The sequence below is a fragment of the Silene latifolia genome, chromosome 10 (genome assembly GCF_048544455.1).
Source record: "Silene latifolia isolate original U9 population chromosome 10, ASM4854445v1, whole genome shotgun sequence".
Lineage (NCBI taxonomy): Eukaryota > Viridiplantae > Streptophyta > Magnoliopsida > Caryophyllales > Caryophyllaceae > Silene > Silene latifolia.
In genome coordinates, this window is record NC_133535.1 from 38,998,900 (window position 1) to 39,018,759 (window position 19,860).

A 19,860-nucleotide genomic window follows, 5' to 3' on the forward strand; every position below is an offset into this window, starting at 1 on the left:
GTGTCTTTCTTGGCCTTGGGGAAGTAAAACTCCTCAAGGTTTGTTCTAATTGTTTTCGAGTTGTTTGATATTTTGCATGTCTAGAAGATCACAAGGTAACTTGTTACCCATTGATCACGAGATTGAAAGGAGTTTGACAACCAATAGAAGACTTGCTAGAAACATTGTGAGAGGTATTGGTGAGGTTGTAGATATTCATTCTCTTGAGTTCATCAACCCTTTTGCAACAGAAGGTGAGGAGAACCCAACACAAAATCAACCCACAATGCCTAAGTTTTCATCACATTCTGTACCAACCGAGAAGAACCTACCCAATGGAGCTCCCACACCACAACACTTAACCGGAAATTTCATTGCTAAATCCGTATTTATCCAATTAGTCGAAAGAAGCCAATTTGGAGGGATGCCTAGTGAAGACCCTCACTCTCACATGGAGACTTTTTGTGACTATTGTGATGCTATTTCACAAACCGGTGTGACTCAAGACCAAATTCGATGGGTCTTATTTCTTTTTTCTCTAATTGATACCGCAAAACAATGGTTGAAGAGCCTTGATAAGGCTACTCTTGGAATTGACCCTTGGAAGAAGTTGGCTCTAGCTTTCTACAAAAAGTTCTACCCTCCGGAAAAGACTAACATGCTAAGAGCTCAAATTACGGGTTTTAAGCAAAGGGACGAAGAATATTTGTATGAAGCTTGGGAGCGATTTAAAGGAACTTGTCGCTCATGTCCTCATCATGGACTTAGCGAGTGGTTCTTGGTTCAACAATTTTGGAACGGTCTTTATGAAGACTCAAGAAACATTCTCAATATGGGATCAAATAGAATGTTCACCGAAATTGACGACAATCAAACTTGGAACAAGATTGAGGAAATGGCGGTACATAATTCACAATATAGTAGACCTCGCAAGGCTACTAGAGGAGGAAAGCATGAAGTGGACTCTATTACTCAATTGGGTGCTCAACTTAGTGCTCATATTGATACCATCAACTTGAAGTTTGAGAAAGCTATGGCTAAGCTTGAAGAAGCCTCAAAATCACCAAAGCAACATGTTAATGCCATGGTGGCATCTTCATCAATCCCAAGTGGGATATGTGAGAATTGTGGAACTTTGGGACATGACCAAAGCGAATGTAGGGGAACAAGTGACCAAGTGAATGCTTTTCAAGCATACAAGAGTGGTACCCCTTATTCCAACTATTACAATGAAAACACCAAATTCCACCCAAATCTCTCATACAAAAGCCAAAATGTCCAAAACCCTCAACCAACCAACATACACCATCCTTTCTATTCCCAACCGCCCTTTACTTCTTCCTTCTCTGTCCCTCCTTGGGGATAATTTTATCTACAATAATCTTGTGACTACCCATAAATCGATTACCCATAAATTTACCCCCCTCTCTCTCTCTACCCCCACAAAACAAAAGCCCCCAAATCCAATCAACCACAATGAATAACCAAAAAACAACCAGAGCACGTCCCTTCATCCCCTCCACCAGACCTCCAACACCCATTCTTTTCCAAGACCTCCCCCCCCCCCCCCCCCCGGTACCCACCACCACATGTCATCCTAATCCCCACCAGCACAAAAATAACCTCCCTGGTCTTCTTCCAACTCCCCCCCTAACCTTGCTAGAAATCCCACTCAATTCCATAACCTACCTGTTAGATCCTCTCCCAGACTCGCCTCCAATGCGGGCTAACCATCCGACAACTCCTGGCCCACCCTCGCTGCCCTCCACCCGGCCTTCTCGACCTAAAAATGGTAGATCTGTTCTCTCTCGAGCGCCGTCTAATTCCTGCTCACCTACCAGACTTCAGCGACCTCGAGGGCCTGCCACTTGTCCTCCGCTGCCTCCTCCAATGGCTGGTCCGCCAGCTGCAACCAACCTGGGCCCAACTGATCTTCCCTCAAGAGTTGATCTTTCTCATCGACCCCTCTCCCATCTTGCCTCGATTGAGAAAAACCTTTCCATTGAGTTTAACATACAAGGAACTACAGATAGCAAGCTTCTCGAATGGGGTAATTGTGGCCCATACGATCCTACCAATGAAGAAGCTAACTATATGGGCCGAATGGCAGGACTTTCGTACAGTGGGTCCGAGGACCATACTTGTGTCCTTCAAAGGGGAGGCAGAAGAGGACGATCTCGCGATAGGTCCAAATCTGCCAGAACAATCTGAGCTCTTTGACTCCTTTTCTATTCATAACAACATGAAGATTATCTTTTGGAATTGTAGAGGAATTGCTAGGCCCTCCTTTAAACCACACCTTTCCTACCTTAATAATGCTCACAAGGCTGACATCATCATCCTCTCTGAAACTCGGGTAAGTGGCCAGAACGCGATTGGCATCATGCAGAATCTCCCATTTGATTCCTTTGACATCGTGGATCCTGTCGGATTCTCCGGTGGTATCATGATGCTGTGGAATGCTAGGGATGTTTCGGTTACGACTGTGAACAAAGGGGGCCAGTTTATTAATGCGGTGGTCCAAGTACTTTCTTCTAACCTCAATTTTTTTCTTACTGCCATCTATACTAGTCCCAAATTTAGAATCCGTAAACTTCTCTGGGACTCCCTTATTAACCTTGCTGACAACATTTCTCTTCCTTGGGCCTGCCTGGGGGACTTTAACGAAGTGTCGACTGCCTCTGAGAAGTTTGGTGGGCGGAGTGTTAAGTTAAACAGAGTCAACCTTTACAATGAGACCATGAACTTCTGCAATCTTTTGGACCTGGGATTCTCCGAACCCAAGTTCACCTGGACTAACCGTAGACGGACCAACCCTATCCTTGAACGCCTTGACCGTGTCTGGGTTAATCATGCTTGGTTAGATATCTTCCCTAATTCCCACAACCAACACCTTGTTCGCCTCTCTTCTGACCATTGTTCTATCCTCCTGGACACGATCCTCCCCACCCCTCCTGCCCCCCTAACATTCAAATTTGAATCCTTGTGGCTCCTAGAACCCTCATTCCACCCCTTTGTTTACACTACCTGGTTTGGGTTAGACGGACCACTTCCCTCCAAACTTGACCTTCTTAGTAAACACCTTTTGACCTGGGCCTCTACCACTATTGGGAAGCTTTCTAAGGAAAAAAAGACCCTGATTAGCAGACTCAAAAGAATTCAAACACAGCTTTGCCTCCACCCCAACTCTTCCTTCCTCTGCAACCTCAATGACTCCCTCTCCCTCGACCTTAACCGCATCCTTGACCTTGAGTCCGCCTATTGGAAAGACCGATCCCGTGTTAGCTGGCTCGCTGATGGGGATCGCAACACTGCCTTCTTCCATAAATCTGTCACCATCCGGCGTGTTCACAACCGCATCCTTTCCTTGACTAATGATGTTGGCACCACCTTTAATACCCATTATGAACTTGCTGAACACATCACTTCTTTCTTCTTTAACCTGTACTCCTCCCAAAAGGATTTCTCCACTAGAATTCCTCCCGTGTAGTGCCCCTCCTACCACTGTTCTGCCAGGCCTTCTATTAATGAAATTCACACAGCCCTCTTCTCCCTGGGCTCTGGCAAAGCCCCTGGACCCGACGGCTACCATGCTGGGTTCTTTAAAAATTGCCGGAACACCATATCCTCTGACCTCATCCCCTTCATCTTGAATATTTTTAACACCCTCACCATCCCCCCTACTATCAATGCTACCACTATCTCCCTTATCCCCAAACTTCCCTCTCCAACTTCCATAAAGCACTACCGGCCCATTAGCCTCTGCAACACGGTTTACAAGATTGTCACCAAGATCATTGTTAACCGGCTAAAGCCCATCATGCCTCTCTTAATCTCTCCTAACCAAGGGAGCTCCATTCCTGGCCGAGGCACGGACTCTCACTACATCATCGCTTCCGAAATCATCCACTCTATGAGGGCATCTAGATGTAAGAAAGGCTGGTTTGCCCTTAAGCTAGACTTAGAAAAAGCTTTCGATCGGCTTGAGTGGGACTTCATTCACTCTTGCTTATCCGATTCCAAGTTTGATAACAAAACGATCTCTCTCATTATGAACTGTGTCACTAGCGTCTCTACGTCTATCACTCTTAATGGTACCCCCACCCCCCCCCCCCCCCCCTTTTCTCCCTTCTAGGGGTCTCCGCCAAGGCGACCCCCTTTCCCCCTACCTCTTCATCCTTTGCATGGAAAACTTGTCTAAAGCGATCCATCTTTCTTGTGCCGAGTCCAACTGGACTCCCTTCCCTCTTGGTAAAGGAGGAGCCACTTTCTCCCATCTCCTCTTCGCTGACGACCTTCTTCTTTTTGGAAGGGCTTCAGAGAAGAATCTTTGCGCCTTACAAGATGTCCTCCTTCAATTTTTCTCATCCTCTGGCCAAAAAATCAATACCTCAAAGAGCAAACTTTTTTTCTCCAAAAGAACAGCCGCTCACAATATCTCTCTCTTTGAAGACGCCCTTGGCATTAAGAAAGCCTCCAATCTTGGAACCTATCTCGAGTTCCCCCTCCTCCCTCGGAAGCCCAGCAACTCTGATCTCCAACCAACCATTGATAAAATTAGCTCAAAACTTGCCAATTGGAAGACCAATTTTCTTTCTCGCCCGGCTAGACTCTGTCTCATCAAATCCACCTTGAATGCCATCCTCTCTCATCTCATGCAATGTCTCCGCCTCCCGTCCTCTACGTGCTCCTTTATTGATAGGATTAATAGATCCTTTCTCTGGTCCAGCCTCCCCTCCCGTAAGCTTCACCTTGCCAACTGGGACCTTGTGACGCGATCTCAAGCTAATGGCAGTCTTGGCATCAAAAAAGCTCGGCCTTTAAATGACGCCTACTATACCAAACTTGCTTGGAAGGTTTTCTGTCTCAAAGGTACCCTTGTTTCCACTGCCATTCACAGTAAATATATTCGTGACAACACTGAACCCTCTTTCAAGCGTGGTTCGCACATTTGGAAAAGCATTGGCATTGGATGGTCTTTCCTTAAACCATCCCTCACTTGGTCCATTGGTGATGGCTCCACTATTCGCCTTTGGAATGACAGTTGGTCCCCCACAGGACCCTTGAGAAACAGCCTCCAGGGGCCCCTATCGCCCTATTCTGACACTGACTTGCTTAGTTCAATTATCAAAGATGGGAATTGGGACCTTGATTCACTGGAATATAACCTTCCCCCTTCCATCACAAAAGCCATCCTTTCCATCCCCCTCCCCTCCACCCCTCTCCCTGATCTCCTTTCCTCTTCCTTTGCCTCTAAAAACAAATTTTCCATTGGAACCACTTATGACCATACCTCTAGCAATCCTAGCCCCTCCTTGCCCCTTGATGACTTGTGCTGGCTTTGGGACATTCCCTCTCAACCCCGCATCAAGCTCTTCATTTGGCTCTCGTGGTGGGATAAGCTCCCACATAATCTTACCCTCTTCAAAAGATCTATCCTCCCTTCCCCTCAATGCACTGCCTGCGATAACCCCTCTTTTGATGAATCTACGCTCTATATCCTTCGCGATTGTACCCATGCTATCTGTGTTTGGGACAATTACACTCTTCCCCCTGATTTCTACTCCCTCCCCCTCAAGCTTTGGATCAAATCTAATTGTACCTCTTCTAATAAATCCTAGGTGACCCTCTTCTCCTTTCTCGTGTGGCGCCTATGGCTTCGATGTAATGATCTTGTTTTCTCTGGAAACTCCCCTCCCATTAATTGTAACTGGCTTACCCAGTCTGCCCTTCTTGCCTCCCAAAGGACTTCTGCCCAGGCCCCCCACCCCCTGCCTCCTCGGACCTCCCTCTTCTCTGCCCAGGCCCTAACCACAACCTGATCCCCACTCCCGCCCTTAACCAGCACACCACCTTACACCAAGCTCATAACCTTAACACCCCCCTCTCTCTCGCATACATCCCTCTACCCAAACTGTTGGGCCCCCCCCCCCGCCTTGTTGGTCTAAGATTAACGTTGATGCGGCCTTCTGTCTTACTTCCTCCCTTGCTGGTATAGCGTGTGTGTCCCGTTCCCCCTCGGGTGTTTGGATCTCGGGTTGGTCCTCTAGAATCTTGTCCCATAACCCCTTCATTTCTGAGTTGCTTGCTATAAGGGATGGTCTCGTCTTCGCCACCAACACACATGAGAACTTTATATTAAGCTCTGATTGTATTCTTGCGGTTAATGCAATTTTGAATAATACGGCTTCTTGTGGCATATATGCTAACATCATTTTGGAGTGCAGGGATCGTTTAAGAGCCTCACCTTCAACGACCATCATTTATGAAAAGCGGTCTACAAACCATGTTGCGGATGCACTTTCCAAGTTTGCTTTGGGTGACTCGAGCCCGAACTATGGGTTTTATAACTGGGACTCTGTGCCCCTTTTTGTATTGCATTTGTATAACTCGGATCTTCTTCATGTTTGTACTCCCTTATCGCCTAACCCTCCCCCCTAAGCTGTACTGAACATTGTCCTTTGCGCTGCTTATGCGCCTTTTATTTCATCGTTCTTTTCCGCCAAAAAAAAAAGAACATACACCCCACCTCCCATGAGAAACCAAAATCAAAGACCCTTTTACAACCAAAACCAAGGTTACCAAAATCAAACTCCATACAATCAACAAAATGACCAAGGTTTTGATGTTCAAAAAGCGGTCCTCCAAATGCAAAAGAATCAACACGAATTTTTCACTCAAATGCAAAAATATAGCCAAGCAAAAGATATCACCATCAACAACATCCTAGCCCACACAAAAATTTTGGAAACTCAAATGACCCAACTAGCATCTTCAATCTCTCAAAGACAAAAGGGGCAATTACCACCTCAAAGTAATCCCCCAAGACATGAAACGGTTAGTGTCATTCACTTGAGGAGTGGTACAAGATATGAAGGACCAAAGAAGCAAGTTGAGGATGAAGTTGTGGAAGCTAGTGACAAAGAAGGAGTTGTGCAAAACTCTAGGGAAGAAGAACCAATAAATCAAGAAGTTTCAAAGAAAAGTGAAGAAAAGGGCAAAGAGAAGGAGCCTATCGTGGTTAGACTTCCATTCCCGAGTCGTCAAGCTAAGCCTAAGTTTGATGACCAACTTGGAAAATTCATGGAGATTGTGAACAATTTAGAAGTCTCAATTCCTTTCACGGAATTAATCAATCACGTTCCGGCCTATGCAAAGTACATGAAGGACATCCTTACGAAAAAGAAATCAATCCGGAAGCTTGAGACTATTGCCTTCACTAAGGTGAGTAGTGCCATCCTTCAAGGGAGTTCACCTCCAAAACTCAAGGATCCGGGAAGCTTCTCAATACCGTGCACCATTGGCGACACTACGATCAACAAAGCCTTATGTGACCTTGGGGCAAGTGTGAGTGTCATGCCATATTCGGTTAGCAAGAGGCTAGGGATGGGAGAGCTTAAATGTACCAACATCACACTACAAATGGCCGATAGATCAACTAAGACACCGTTAGGGATATGGGAAGATGTTCCCGTGAGAATTGGGAAATTCTTCATCCCGGTGGACTTTGTCATTGTTGATATGGAAGAAGACTCCAACATTCCGATTATCCTAGGAAGACCTTTCTTGCACACCGCGGGTGCGGTGATAGATGTGAAGCATGGAGAGCTTACCCTAGAAGTGGGAGATGAAACCATAACTTTCAACCTTGACAAGACAATGAGAGCTCCCCGATTGCATGAGCCATGTTTTATGGTTGATCACTATAGCCGGAAGGATGATAGGAAGAAGTCGGAATTCCAATGGAAAAAGAAAGTTGATGATGCTCCGTTCAATGAGTAAGGGAATAGCAACAAAGAGAGCTTGAAAAGCTCACCCAAATCCAACAATGAAGAGGATAGCCTCATTGGCCAAGACAAGAAAGATGGAGAGTTGTCTCTATCAACTCAAGAAATTTTTAATGACCAAGTAGACGAAGTTTGCGGTCTTTGGGACGATGAGTTTGAAGGGATATTCAATCCCTATATTGGTAATGCTATGAAGCAAGACCATCAAGGAGAACAACAAGTGCAAAGATTTATTGAGGATCTTTATCATAATAATGAGCAAGCTTTTGACTACTTATTCAAGGTGTTGAGTAACATCAACAACACCTTGAACATGCCCCCTTGACATCTCACATTGGATGAGAGTTTGGTGGAGTCCTCCCTAAACCACCATTTATAAATATTCTAACTCCCTAACTTTCATTTCAATTATTACATTGCATTTTTGTCATTTTTGGATTTATATTTTTGTGTCTTGATCAAGATATTCATCATTTTGAGAGAAGTGAGGGAGGGACTTATGATTTCATTGATGTGTAGTGCTTTACCTTAGTGTGGGGATAGAAATTGTCTAGGCTATTCACGCCTTTGTAGTGCCCCTACAATGAAGAACACGAGAGTTGAAGAATGAAAATACAACGGGTTATGAAGTACCCACGGATGGACCTGAATCTGTGTGGTCAAGGAGGAATCTGAGCGGCCAAACAAAGAATCCGCTCGTCTTGGGAAACCCGAGCGTCCAATGTCACCAGACGCTCGTCTGGTAGAGCTGCAGAAATCAAAAAACTGGTCTGACACAGAATCCGAGCGTCCCAACTGAGAACCCGCTCGTCTGATTCTGGACGCTCGTCCTTGAAGAAAGACGCTCGTCTTTTTACTGCAACATTCTAAAAATTTTCCCTGTAACAGAATCCGAGCGTCCGTCCAGGAAGACGCTCGTCTTACCCCGAAGAATCTGCTCGTCTCTCCAGAAAAACGCTCGTCCTGTGGCGTCTTTTCCTGAGCCAATTTACGAAGAATCCGAGCGTCCCGACCCCTGGTCCGCTCGTCCCCCACTGCATTTTCAAATATAACGGGTCTTTTTGACCCTCTTCCCTCATTCATTCTCATTTCTTCAACATACAAACACTACCCAAAACCCCAAAACCCTCATCCTCTCCATCAACAAAAACCAAATTTCCTCAACCAAATTCAACAAAATCAAATCCAAACTTCCTCACAACAAAAATTAATCACTCCTTTTGCAACAACAAGTGATTCACAAGTTTAAATGGGTCAAGCATGACACCCTTGACAACAAATATGGGTGGTCAACCAATGAAGCTAGATCCTTCACCTTGCCTTCAAAGATTTGCCGATTGAATGTTCATCGACCAAACTACCTTCTCCCACTCTCCGAGGAGACCGAGTATATCATTCAACAACAAAGAGGCGAAATTGCTGAGCCCTCCTCCTCCATTATTACCCCACGTTACTCATTTGAGTATCATGAGTTCAAACCCAATGATGTCGAAGTAGGAAATGATTACTTGACACTATTCATGAGGGAAATGCACAAGCAAGCTTACAATGATAGAGTGGATGCTTACAAGGCCCAATATCCACCCCTCTTACATCTAGCTAGGCAAGGACTTCTTGATCCATCTTGTCCTTTGCCTAGTTGGGCGGATGGGGAAGTATTCTTTCCTAACATTCCTAGTGGTGGTAAACCGGGTGGAGAAGAGATGGTTGTTGAAAAGGGTGGTGACCAAGAAGGAGGAGAAGAAGAAGAGGTTCAAGAGGAAGATGCTCAAGAAGAGGAAGAGGAAAGTGAGGAAGAACAAGCAAGTGAAAGTGAGAGTGGACATAATTCCACATCTATGGAGGTTGATGATGCCTCAAGAGATGATGATGATGATGATACAATGGGTGAGGATTAGCAAACTTTGGAGGCTACTACATTCTCACACCTCCCTTATGGTTTGTCTACTTCTCTCGTTTTTATTTTTCTTGATCATTTTGAGGAGTCCTAGCAACTTGGAGGACTAACACCTTGGCCTCTTTAAGGTATTCAAGAAGAGATGGTTGTTGAAGAGGGTGGTGACCAAGAAGGAGGAGAAGAACAAGAGGTTCAAGAGGAAGATGCTCAAGAAGAGGAAGAGGAAAGTGAGGAAGAACAAACAAGTGAAAGTGAGAGTGGACATAATTCCACATATATGGAGGTTGATGATGCCTCAAGAGATGATGATGATACAATGGGTGAGGATTAGCAAACTTTGGAGGCTACTACATTCTCACACCTCCCTTATGGTTTGTCTACTTCTCTCGTTTTTATTTTTCTTGATCATTTTGAGGAGTCCTAGCAACTTGGAGGACTAACACCTTGGCTTCTTTAAGGTATTCATTTTTATTGTTCCCGGCTTGTAAAATCCAAAATGACAATCTTTAGTTTCATGCATTGCATTCCATGTGCATGAACTACCCCGAAATTCCTGACATTAGAAATAATGTCTATTTTGGTTTGGGGAAGTCCATGCATATGCATTGGGAGCTAATTTAAATTATGCTCTCCGCCATAACAAAAACACATGCATCATGTAGTGTAGTTTAGTATAGTTTGCATTTAGCATAGAAATCATGCATCATACTTGCATAATTTCCTATCGTATTGGCCATTGAGGACAATGCCCATACTAGTGTGGGGATGGGAAATTCTAACTTAACTTTTATTCAAAATCCAAAAAAATCAAACATTTTCGAAAATTCAAAAAAATTGAAAAAAATTGAAAAAATAAGTTCCTTTCCTTTGTAATGTAGTCTTGTATATATTATTTTGTATATATTATGTTTGTTCATCCTTGTTCACATTGATTGACTACGCCACATCCGAGACATGAGGATATTGAAGACCGCATGTTATGATCTTTCCAATCTCCTTTTTCCTCTTTATGTTAATGACTATGTGGCTTTATTTTGATTGATGCGGTGTAAACAATGTGAATCTAGGACTTGCATTTAGATTATTTGGCATACTAGTTGGTAGAAGCATATGTATTAGGTTGTATAAATGTTAGTTGCATCATGGCATGTAGTTTGTATGTTAGAAAATTTTGCGAAACCGTCTATTTGGGAAGCTTTACAAGTGTACATAGGCCCTATTAGATGCTTTTTCTTCTTAAGACTTTGCTTGTTAGAATATTTGTAAAACACCCTAGGATGTGTCATATTAGTATCCTTTGACCCATGGATTAAGGCCTAGTCAAGAGTACCTTGTGGTGTGATAACTTCTTGGCTACCGTTTATTCCAAGGTGACCCTTGAAACCATGCAACCATCATTCATCCATGTTCTACCATACATTTTGTCATCAAAGGGAATGGGCACAAAAATTGTTCAAAATTTGAGTTCAAGAAAAGAAATGAAATGAAAAGTTGAAAAAGTTTGCAAATTGCATCAAATGAAAAGAGGAGAAAAATAGACTCCTATGCTTCAAATATGAGCACCCTCACTACATATGGGGTGACTTTGAAAATGTTCAAAAAGAAATGCAAAAGTTGAAAATTGTCAAGTATTGAAATGCCAAAAAGAAAAGGCAAATGAAAGTGTTCTCAAATGTTATATGTCACAAGAAATTGGGGGGAAAAACAACAACAAAGCAAACTCCCAAATGAAACTCAAATACTATTGATCCCTTTATCCATCATATCCATTTTTGTGCATGGTAGAGAGGGGACGACCCTTCTTCTTGTCTAGGCAAGAAGGGGAATTCCGCGATCCTCCAGTGTTTCTAACACCATAGGGAGTCTACTCTTGACGAAAGCATTTAACGATTGAGGACAAAGTTACCCTAGCTTGACACAATTTGGAGGTGATTTATTGGTATCCTTATAGGCTTAGTAATTTGAAGAAATCATATCTATGAAGGAGTGTGTACCCTTGAATTGCTTCCCCTTTAGATAATTTTCGCCACTTAGATGAGGAAAGTGGCTATTCTTTTGTAGATGCATCCATTACTTGTTTTGTTTGCTTAAATGATTGGATGTGTCGCCATTTTGGCAAGACCCACCTTGCCTTGCAAGAAGGCATCCTACCTCATGGTTGTCTTGTTGTGAGTTGAAGGGGCGGAGTGAGACCCGCTAATTGTCTCACATCGGTTGTATTAGTAGGTTAGTTTAAATAAAGGTCTAGTTTTTGTCACCTCTTTACTCGGGACGAGTAAAGGTTCGGTTTGGGGATATTTGATGTGAACATTATTTGCGCACATTTAGTCCCCTAATTGAACCTATTTTGCATACTATTATAACATTTCATGACCATTTTATCCGTCAATTCCTTCCTATTTTGCTTTCCTAGTGCATTTCGTATGTTTTGTAGGAAAGAAGGTAATTAAGCGGAAATTCCCATCTCCCGTGCATATTTGGAAGCTTATTGATGATATTAGATGGACTAGTATGAATAGGAGGCAATAATGATGACCAAGGAAGTAGAAATAAAGAGTATATAGAGGCATCTTAGGCTTAAAAGTAAGGATGAAGAGAAGGAACGCATTATAAGAAGAAATTGCTCGGAACCAAACCGAGAGTTGCTCCTTTGGCTCTGAAAGTATGCTAGATGAAACGGCATCGAAAAATCAAGTGATCTAGGCTTTTGAATCACTCCAATAGGAGTCCGGATGAGGAAATGACATCCGTTTTACAATCCGAGCTCAAGTAAGGCATGATACGACTCAACCCGCTTGGGACAAATTCAACCCGCTCGGGTTGAAGCTCTAGATGCTCGTTTTCAGCTCGGGACGAGCGTATTGCTGGACAAGAAGTTTTTCCTTGCTACGTGAACCATGATCCGCGCATATTTCTTGAAAGACTAGCAAAAAGGAGACTCGCATCTTTTTTCGAGAGGAGCATTTCCCTGCTCAAACTTAGCAATGCTATTTACTAAAATACCCTTGCTTAACCTAATGAGGCACCACTATATATACCCCATTTGTAATAATCAAACCATCAAGTTTTCATTAGATTAAATCAATCCTTCTTTAGATTAGGTTAAGCTATCATTAGGAGTAGATTAAAATAGATTACTCTTTAATCTTTCCACAAATTATATATTAATCTTTCCTTAATTATTGTTCAAGTTTATTATTGGGTAATTGAAGATTATTGGGTTATTATTGAAGAATTGACAACTCTTCATCAATCAATCAAGTTCTCTTCTTTTATTCTTTGCATTATTATTTTGGAATCTCCATAGGTATAATTCTCTTAATCCTTATTTTAATTATTGTTAATCTTTCTTACTTGTTCATCATGTTTGCCTTGTTAATATGATTGACAACCTTGTTAACATGTTAAACTTGATAATGAGTGAGTAGTTACTTAGTTAGGATTAATGGGTAATTAGGGGAAATAAACATGGGGAATGATTCATGCTTAATCTAATATGCTTCCATAATTAATTTGCTTGCTTATTGTGATTTCAACTTATGCACATGTTATGTTTGATGAAATGCTAAGCCTATGAATCCTTGCATTTACAACCATCTCTTATCTTTTCAATGAGACTTGTAAGACATAAACCAACTCGAATCTCATTAGACCATGCATATAGTTGGATAGGGAGGATTAAGTCGACTTGTAGGTGTTGTACAATCTAATCGATTCGGCTCCGGGACCCAAACCTTCCTAGGGATTGTAAGATATACACTAACTCGATCCCATCATAACAATAATTGCTTGCATCTAGTAGGAAACATGTTTGTATGATCAACTCCCATGAATCCCCTATGAACCCATGATATCCTAACATTTTTAGTCAATTGTTTACATTTCTTAATTTTGTTGCTTGTTTACTTTCCATTGCTTCTATTAGATTAGAATCATCAACCCATTACAATTGTGACAACCCGAAGCACAACCATAATTAGATTGAATAATTTGAGTACCACCGTCCCATGGATCGACCTCGACTTACCGCTAACTAGTTGTTTGTTGAGTATTATAAATGTGTTTGATTGAGAGCCCCAACGACACTCTCATCAGGGAGGCATAAATATGTATATAATTATGACTCATCAATATGGCAGTACAATTTTCTTTTTCGTTTCCATATTCGTATAATAATTTGCCCTATAATAATAAGCGAGATTTCCGCCCTAAAATACCGCTCAATTAGTTCTCAATAAACCTCTTACAAAAAAAAACTATAAATTTTCTAGGTCACATACAATTACAATCATGTCCGTCGTTCACAATTAACAAAAAAAAAAAAAAAAAAAAAAAAAAAAAAAAAACTAAACTAAACTTTTAATATGGAGTCTTTGATATAATATTCATTGACTAAGTCTGGATCATGCTAGCGGGTACAACATTTAATAGCCCATATTATAGTTAATATTGTCAATCCTGCTGACATGACATCTCACATTTTAATCTTAGTCAGCATATTAGAGTAATTACAAACAAAATAATCTTCTAATTTTGATTTAATGAAAAAGGAAAAAAAACGGCAGAATATGCTATATGAATATATGGAATTTTCCATTTCTATTTCTCATATTATTCTCTAATACAAAAATTACAAGAATTTTTTCTAAAATACAAAACTAATCCTGGATTCCTTAGTGCTTTTTTCAAGGAAAATGTCAAAATCATGGATATATAAGCCAGATTTTCATTTTCTTATTACAAATTAGTAAATTTACTAACACGAATTCTTAAGAGAGATCACTCTCGTAATAAATAATTATAAATTTAATTTAATTTTTATCTTTTTCTTTTTAATTAGTTTATATGGGGTATGGCAATACAATTTTCTTTTTCGTTTCCATATCCGTATAGTAATTTGCCCTATAATAATAAGCGAGATTTCCGCCCTAAAATACCGCTCAATTAGTTCTCAATGAACCTCCTACAAAAAAAAACTACAAATTTCCTATGTCACATACAACTACAATCATGTCCGTAGTTCACAATTAACGAAAGAAAAGAAAAAACAAACTAAACTCTTAAGATGGAGTCTTTGATATAATATTAATTGACTAAGTCTGGATCATGCTAGCGGGTATAACATTTAATAGCCCATATTATTATAGTTAATAATTCAAACTTAATTAAAAATTATTGTATCTTAATTATAATTAGTTACATTGATTTAAATTTTTTAAAACAGACCCGTAAATTTCACGGGTTTAAAACTAGTTACAATTCATTCCATTCCTATGCATTAAACCAAACGACAAAAGTTGTGCACCAAATATTTATTTTTTTAGACAAACGTGGACTATCTTATACTCCCTCCGATCCAGACAGATGGTAACACTTACCTAAAATGGATGAACCACACCAATGGTAACATACCATATTTGGCATGAAAAATAACTAAATTACTCTTATATCCACTACTGTCTACCTATTTATAACTTTACCATCCACTCACCAAATCTTATCTATATAAATTCAGAAGACAATACTCATTGTACAGCGCGCCACGTCATAAATGCATTTTCTTTCTTTCTTTTTTTTGGGAAAATCCAGGTTATGGTGGGACCCATGAGTGTGCAACGTATTTAATTATTAAGATATCCGTCTTTTCAAACATGCGATAAATTCCGTCTCGCAACAAATTATATAAAATCATCTTATGGAATATTTCTTCGAATTAATATTATGATAAAATTTTATACATTCCGTGTAAAGAAAATGCATAACATTTACGCAGAATTAATTACAAATGCGAGTAAATGTGATTAAATTACATAATTCTTAAAATAAAATTACACAATAAAATTACATAATTTCAGGAAGGAATTACAGTTATATACGGGATTGAACATACAACGGAAATGAATTACAAAAATGAATTACATGTATTTTTGTTAATATTATTGTACCACAAAATCATAACATAATTTTTTAAAAGTACATGGTACAAAACTTTTTTTTTTTCAAAAAACAATAATAACGGCATATGTACTTGGAATATAAAACTCGGCATCAACTATCACCACAAGACACCGAAATTGGTAGGTGACAATGATAGGTACAATAGAAATGCAAAAACAAATATACATAAAAAAAATATTAATTTTGGCCCAAATACATACCCGTGCAATTTTGCACGGGTTTAAAACTAGTACTTATTTAATCCACCTAAACTCATGTGGCCCCAATCAATATTTCTTACTTTATCCCTCACTCTTTTCAACCTTTTCTAAAATAACCACTTTTATTTATGTTTACATCTGGATCGGAGGGAGTAAAACTTAAGTTTACCAAACACTTAAAAGTTCACCCAAACCGCGCGAGTTGGTATTCAAATATCTGAGCCGACGATTCTCAAATAGTCGAGGCTCACAGAGTGACACACAAGTCAGCAGTGAGCAGACAGGCTCACAGAGTCACACACAACGTTCAATGACTAATCATCCACCACGTGTGCTTATTAACTTCCGCTTACAACCTTTCTACTTCCCAAACAAACTACTACTACTCTACATATTCTCATTTCTGGATATTTACTCTTCTCATATTACACATATATACATTCATCATCAATTACCTTTGTCAAAAAAGTCAAATCATCAATTAATTGTGTTTAATCTTCAATGGCTTTCTCTGCAGTGTTCTCCTCTCCTCTCAAATCTTTCCCCCTTTCTGACCCTAAATATTACCCAGCTACTCCTGCAGTGATCCTTCACTCAATTTCCAGGAAAATATCAATTGGGTCATCAAATTCTGCATTTTTCCAAAATGGGATTTCTCTTAAATTGTCTAATCTTAATGGGTTTTCTGTAAAACCTCTTAATTTTTCTGCAGGAGTTCATGCTAGAGCTACTACTGACAAGACCATCCATGATTTTACTGTCAAGGTAATTTATTGCCTTTTACTGTTCAATTTGTACACCAAGTTTCAAACATTTTGAAATTATCAAGTTTCGATTGAATTTTTTTCAAAATTTGAAGGCTATTTTGGTTAAATTGTGACCTGTATTTTAAGCAATGGTAAAGTTTTGTAAAAGATTGGAGCTTTTTATGATGTGATACTGCAATTCACTGTCTGAATGCATTGAACTAGTAAACGAGTGTGTGAATTGAGTTTGAATGTCATTTGTTCAGTTAATACACCCCTCATCTGTCTATACCCCAAACCCCTATTATCAGAAAACGCTTGTCAGAATAAATAATGTAGATTTCCATTGTTTAGTTTTCGGAGAGGGTGTTGTTTAGTTGTTAGCCATATTAATGTGATTAAAGAAAAGAAACTGCAGATCATAGGTGCTGGTTGAGTGATCAGAAAATGCAGGAGTAGTTGCTAAATGCTAATTCCACCCCCAGTTGTCTCTTCCCATTTCTCGCCCTCCTCCCCTCTCAAAATAATTATTAAAACATTGTCTTCAAGAAATAAAAAAGTATAAACCAAAGTTGGCTGCTGTGAGTGGTAAGGATTCTCATCTCTTAAACATCTCTTAAACAAGCGGTCAGGGGAGGGGTTCGTTTCCCGACTCTTACGAATGAAAACTCCAAACTTGCGAATGGAGCCATGCTAAGTTATCCTTCCAGATCTTTTCAATGTTCTTTTAAGAGTACAAATCTGTTTTTGTGTTACTTCAGCTCTCAGTGAAGAAAATGGTTTCCTCCATTTCCCTCCTCTCAATTTCCTTCGAGCCCAAAATAGTAACCAAGCAATGAAATTGCCCTCTCCTTTCCCATCCATATTCCATATCCCTCTTTCCGAACGATGCCTTAAGGATAAGGGGGAAGTACACGCATTCCCTGCATCAAGATAGAATTATTGTGTTACATATTAACATTGGATTTCTGTACTCATTCTTGCTACTGCTTTCACCATCTTTCCTTATAACGGAGATCAGAAGTCACATCTATGATCAAAAGCTATCTTGTTTAGTCACACAGTTGTCTCTTTACAAAATGTGGTTGCATTGATTTGCTGTGTTTCTGTTTCCATCGCATGTTGCTTCTAGTGCCTAGCATGTGATCCTCAGAAAAATGTGGAACTGATTGCATCGTCTGTGTATTGCAGGATATTGATGGAAATGATACTCCTCTTAGCAAATTCAAGGGGAAGGTTCTCTTGATTGTAAATGTTGCTTCAAAATGGTACCAGTTTGCCTTTATTTTCTTGCAATCAGGTTCAGGAGTATTTTTATCATAAATCTATGCATGTCATATTTATAATTAATTCATGTTTTCGGTTTTCAGTGGATTGACTTCGTCAAACTACAGTGAACTGTCTCATGTATACGAGAAGTATAAATCTCAAGGTAATTTTGGTGCTTTATGAGTAAACTCAGGTAGTTCAATCTTTGTCTCAACATTTGAATTTTGATAGTCCTGTAAAGACACTCGGGAAACTGTGATCAATTGTGCTATAACATATATGCCGGGTACTATACCATCATGATTCATGACTCTTATCTCAGGTGTCAGACCTGACTGCTAATGCAGAGTTCAAACTTAGATTTTTTTTTGAAACATTGTGAAGCTTTTAGTTTATCATGAATTGTTAGCTGTTGTGTCACAGACTCACATCCGAGGGTTTTTGTAATAACACCATGGACTCCTTTATTTATTTATTTATTTATTTATTTCCCAACTTCTCTTATGAACCACCATTAATTAAACATACACCCTGCGTTCAATTTCTAATGCTCTATGCTTGATTCAGTAAATTTGCCAGGACAATGGTTATTATTATAATCTGTAAAATTAAAGAAGTTGTGATATACTGATATTTGCTTTTTGGGGTGAAGGTTTTGAGATTCTAGCATTTCCATGCAATCAATTTGGGGGCCAAGAACCTGGCTCGAATTCTGAGATCAAGAATTTTGCATGCACGCGATTCAAGGCCGAATACCCTATCTTTGATAAGGTGTGTTGTAACTTTCACCAGCTTCTAAGGGCAAGTGACAAATTACTCCGTATATATAATATCACCTATAACTGAAACCGTCTCCAACAGGTCGATGTGAACGGTCCAAATACTGCTCCAGTTTACCAGTTTCTCAAGTCAAGTGCTGGCGGATTTCTTGGTGATTTGGTCAAGTGGAACTTTGAGAAGTTTCTGGTGGACAAAAATGGCAAGGTTGTCGAGAGATACCCACCTACTACATCCCCTATCCAAATTGAGGTATAATTTTGCATTGATTCATCGTTTTGTTTTCCCTCTACTAATTTGATAGAATTAATGAATTCAAAAGACAGTCCTTATTATGTTTCTGACTTTCTGGATAGATCTTTCCTGTTGCAAGAAGTTATAAAATCTCTATCCTCCTCATAATTCACTCTGTGTGCTTTGCTCTTTCATTACGGATTTATGTTACTGTTTCTTTCCGTATTTAGCGTAACTTTCTTTCTTTTGCTCTAAATTTTTACAGAAAGACATTCAGAAACTGCTTGCAGCGTAGACCTTCATGGTACGTGATAGAAAGAGAGAACTAAACCGTGACGGTTTCAACGGGAGGATTTGTTGATTGCTTTTTGTCCTTTCTAATATAAAAAGCAAACCTTTGTTTTGCGACCGTGTATATGTATACTGAATATATACTTGATGAAAATCTTTGTAATAAAAGCCTAATAACTTGTAAAACCAGACTACTATATATGTCATTTGTTTAGTCGTTTAGAACCACAAGGCGGCAAATGTCTTCTCTGAGATCATACGCCATCGCATTTTAGGGCTTGTATTCAAACCACCCGCAAATATGTTTTGAGTTCACTTTTTCTTTTTTTCGCCCGACAATTACTCATATTGCCCGAATAAATTACTAAATTACCCTTATACAATTGACATCCTTACGAAATTACCCTTCAACATTGAACATCCTAATACTAATACTAACACTATCACAGCCTACGTTTCCCTTCCCCTGCTCCCCCACCGGACTTCTGAAATTGCTTAACCATTTGCCGTCAACAACAACAATTAAGACTCAGCAACAACAATAACAATAATTAAGATGAATTACTCTTTTTAATTTCTAATTCATTAAACTTGAATTGTTGTAATTAGGTATATAATCAATGGAGTAGTGTAATTCAATTGCAAATTCTAGAAAATCACTATGTATTATTCGTAATTCAGATGTAAATTCCATACTATAATAGTCGAATGATTATATTTTA

General features: G+C 39.8%; 2 protein-coding genes and 1 non-coding gene across 3 annotated transcripts; 2 read left to right on the plus strand and 1 right to left on the minus strand.

Moving 5' to 3' along the window:
- Positions 1-637: 637 nt before the first annotated feature.
- On the minus strand, positions 638-744 carry LOC141610183 (small nucleolar RNA R71). Its single transcript, XR_012528078.1, has one exon. It is a non-coding gene; the product is annotated as a small nucleolar RNA R71 (small nucleolar RNA).
- Positions 745-2,221: 1,477 nt separating this feature from the next.
- LOC141607470 (uncharacterized) lies at positions 2,222-3,020 on the plus strand. The gene is made up of 2 exons (XM_074426821.1): positions 2,222-2,824; positions 2,976-3,020. The coding sequence occupies exons 1-2, from the start codon at positions 2,222-2,224 to the stop codon at positions 3,018-3,020; spliced, it is 648 nt and encodes a 215-aa protein (XP_074282922.1).
- Positions 3,021-16,185: 13,165 nt separating this feature from the next.
- On the plus strand, positions 16,186-19,366 carry LOC141605535 (putative phospholipid hydroperoxide glutathione peroxidase). The gene is made up of 6 exons (XM_074424350.1): positions 16,186-16,586; positions 17,759-17,835; positions 17,938-17,999; positions 18,489-18,607; positions 18,698-18,865; positions 19,113-19,366. Exons 1-6 carry the CDS (start codon positions 16,323-16,325, stop codon positions 19,140-19,142), a joined length of 720 nt encoding a protein of 239 aa, XP_074280451.1. The 5' UTR covers positions 16,186-16,322; the 3' UTR covers positions 19,143-19,366.
- Positions 19,367-19,860: the final 494 nt, after the last annotated feature.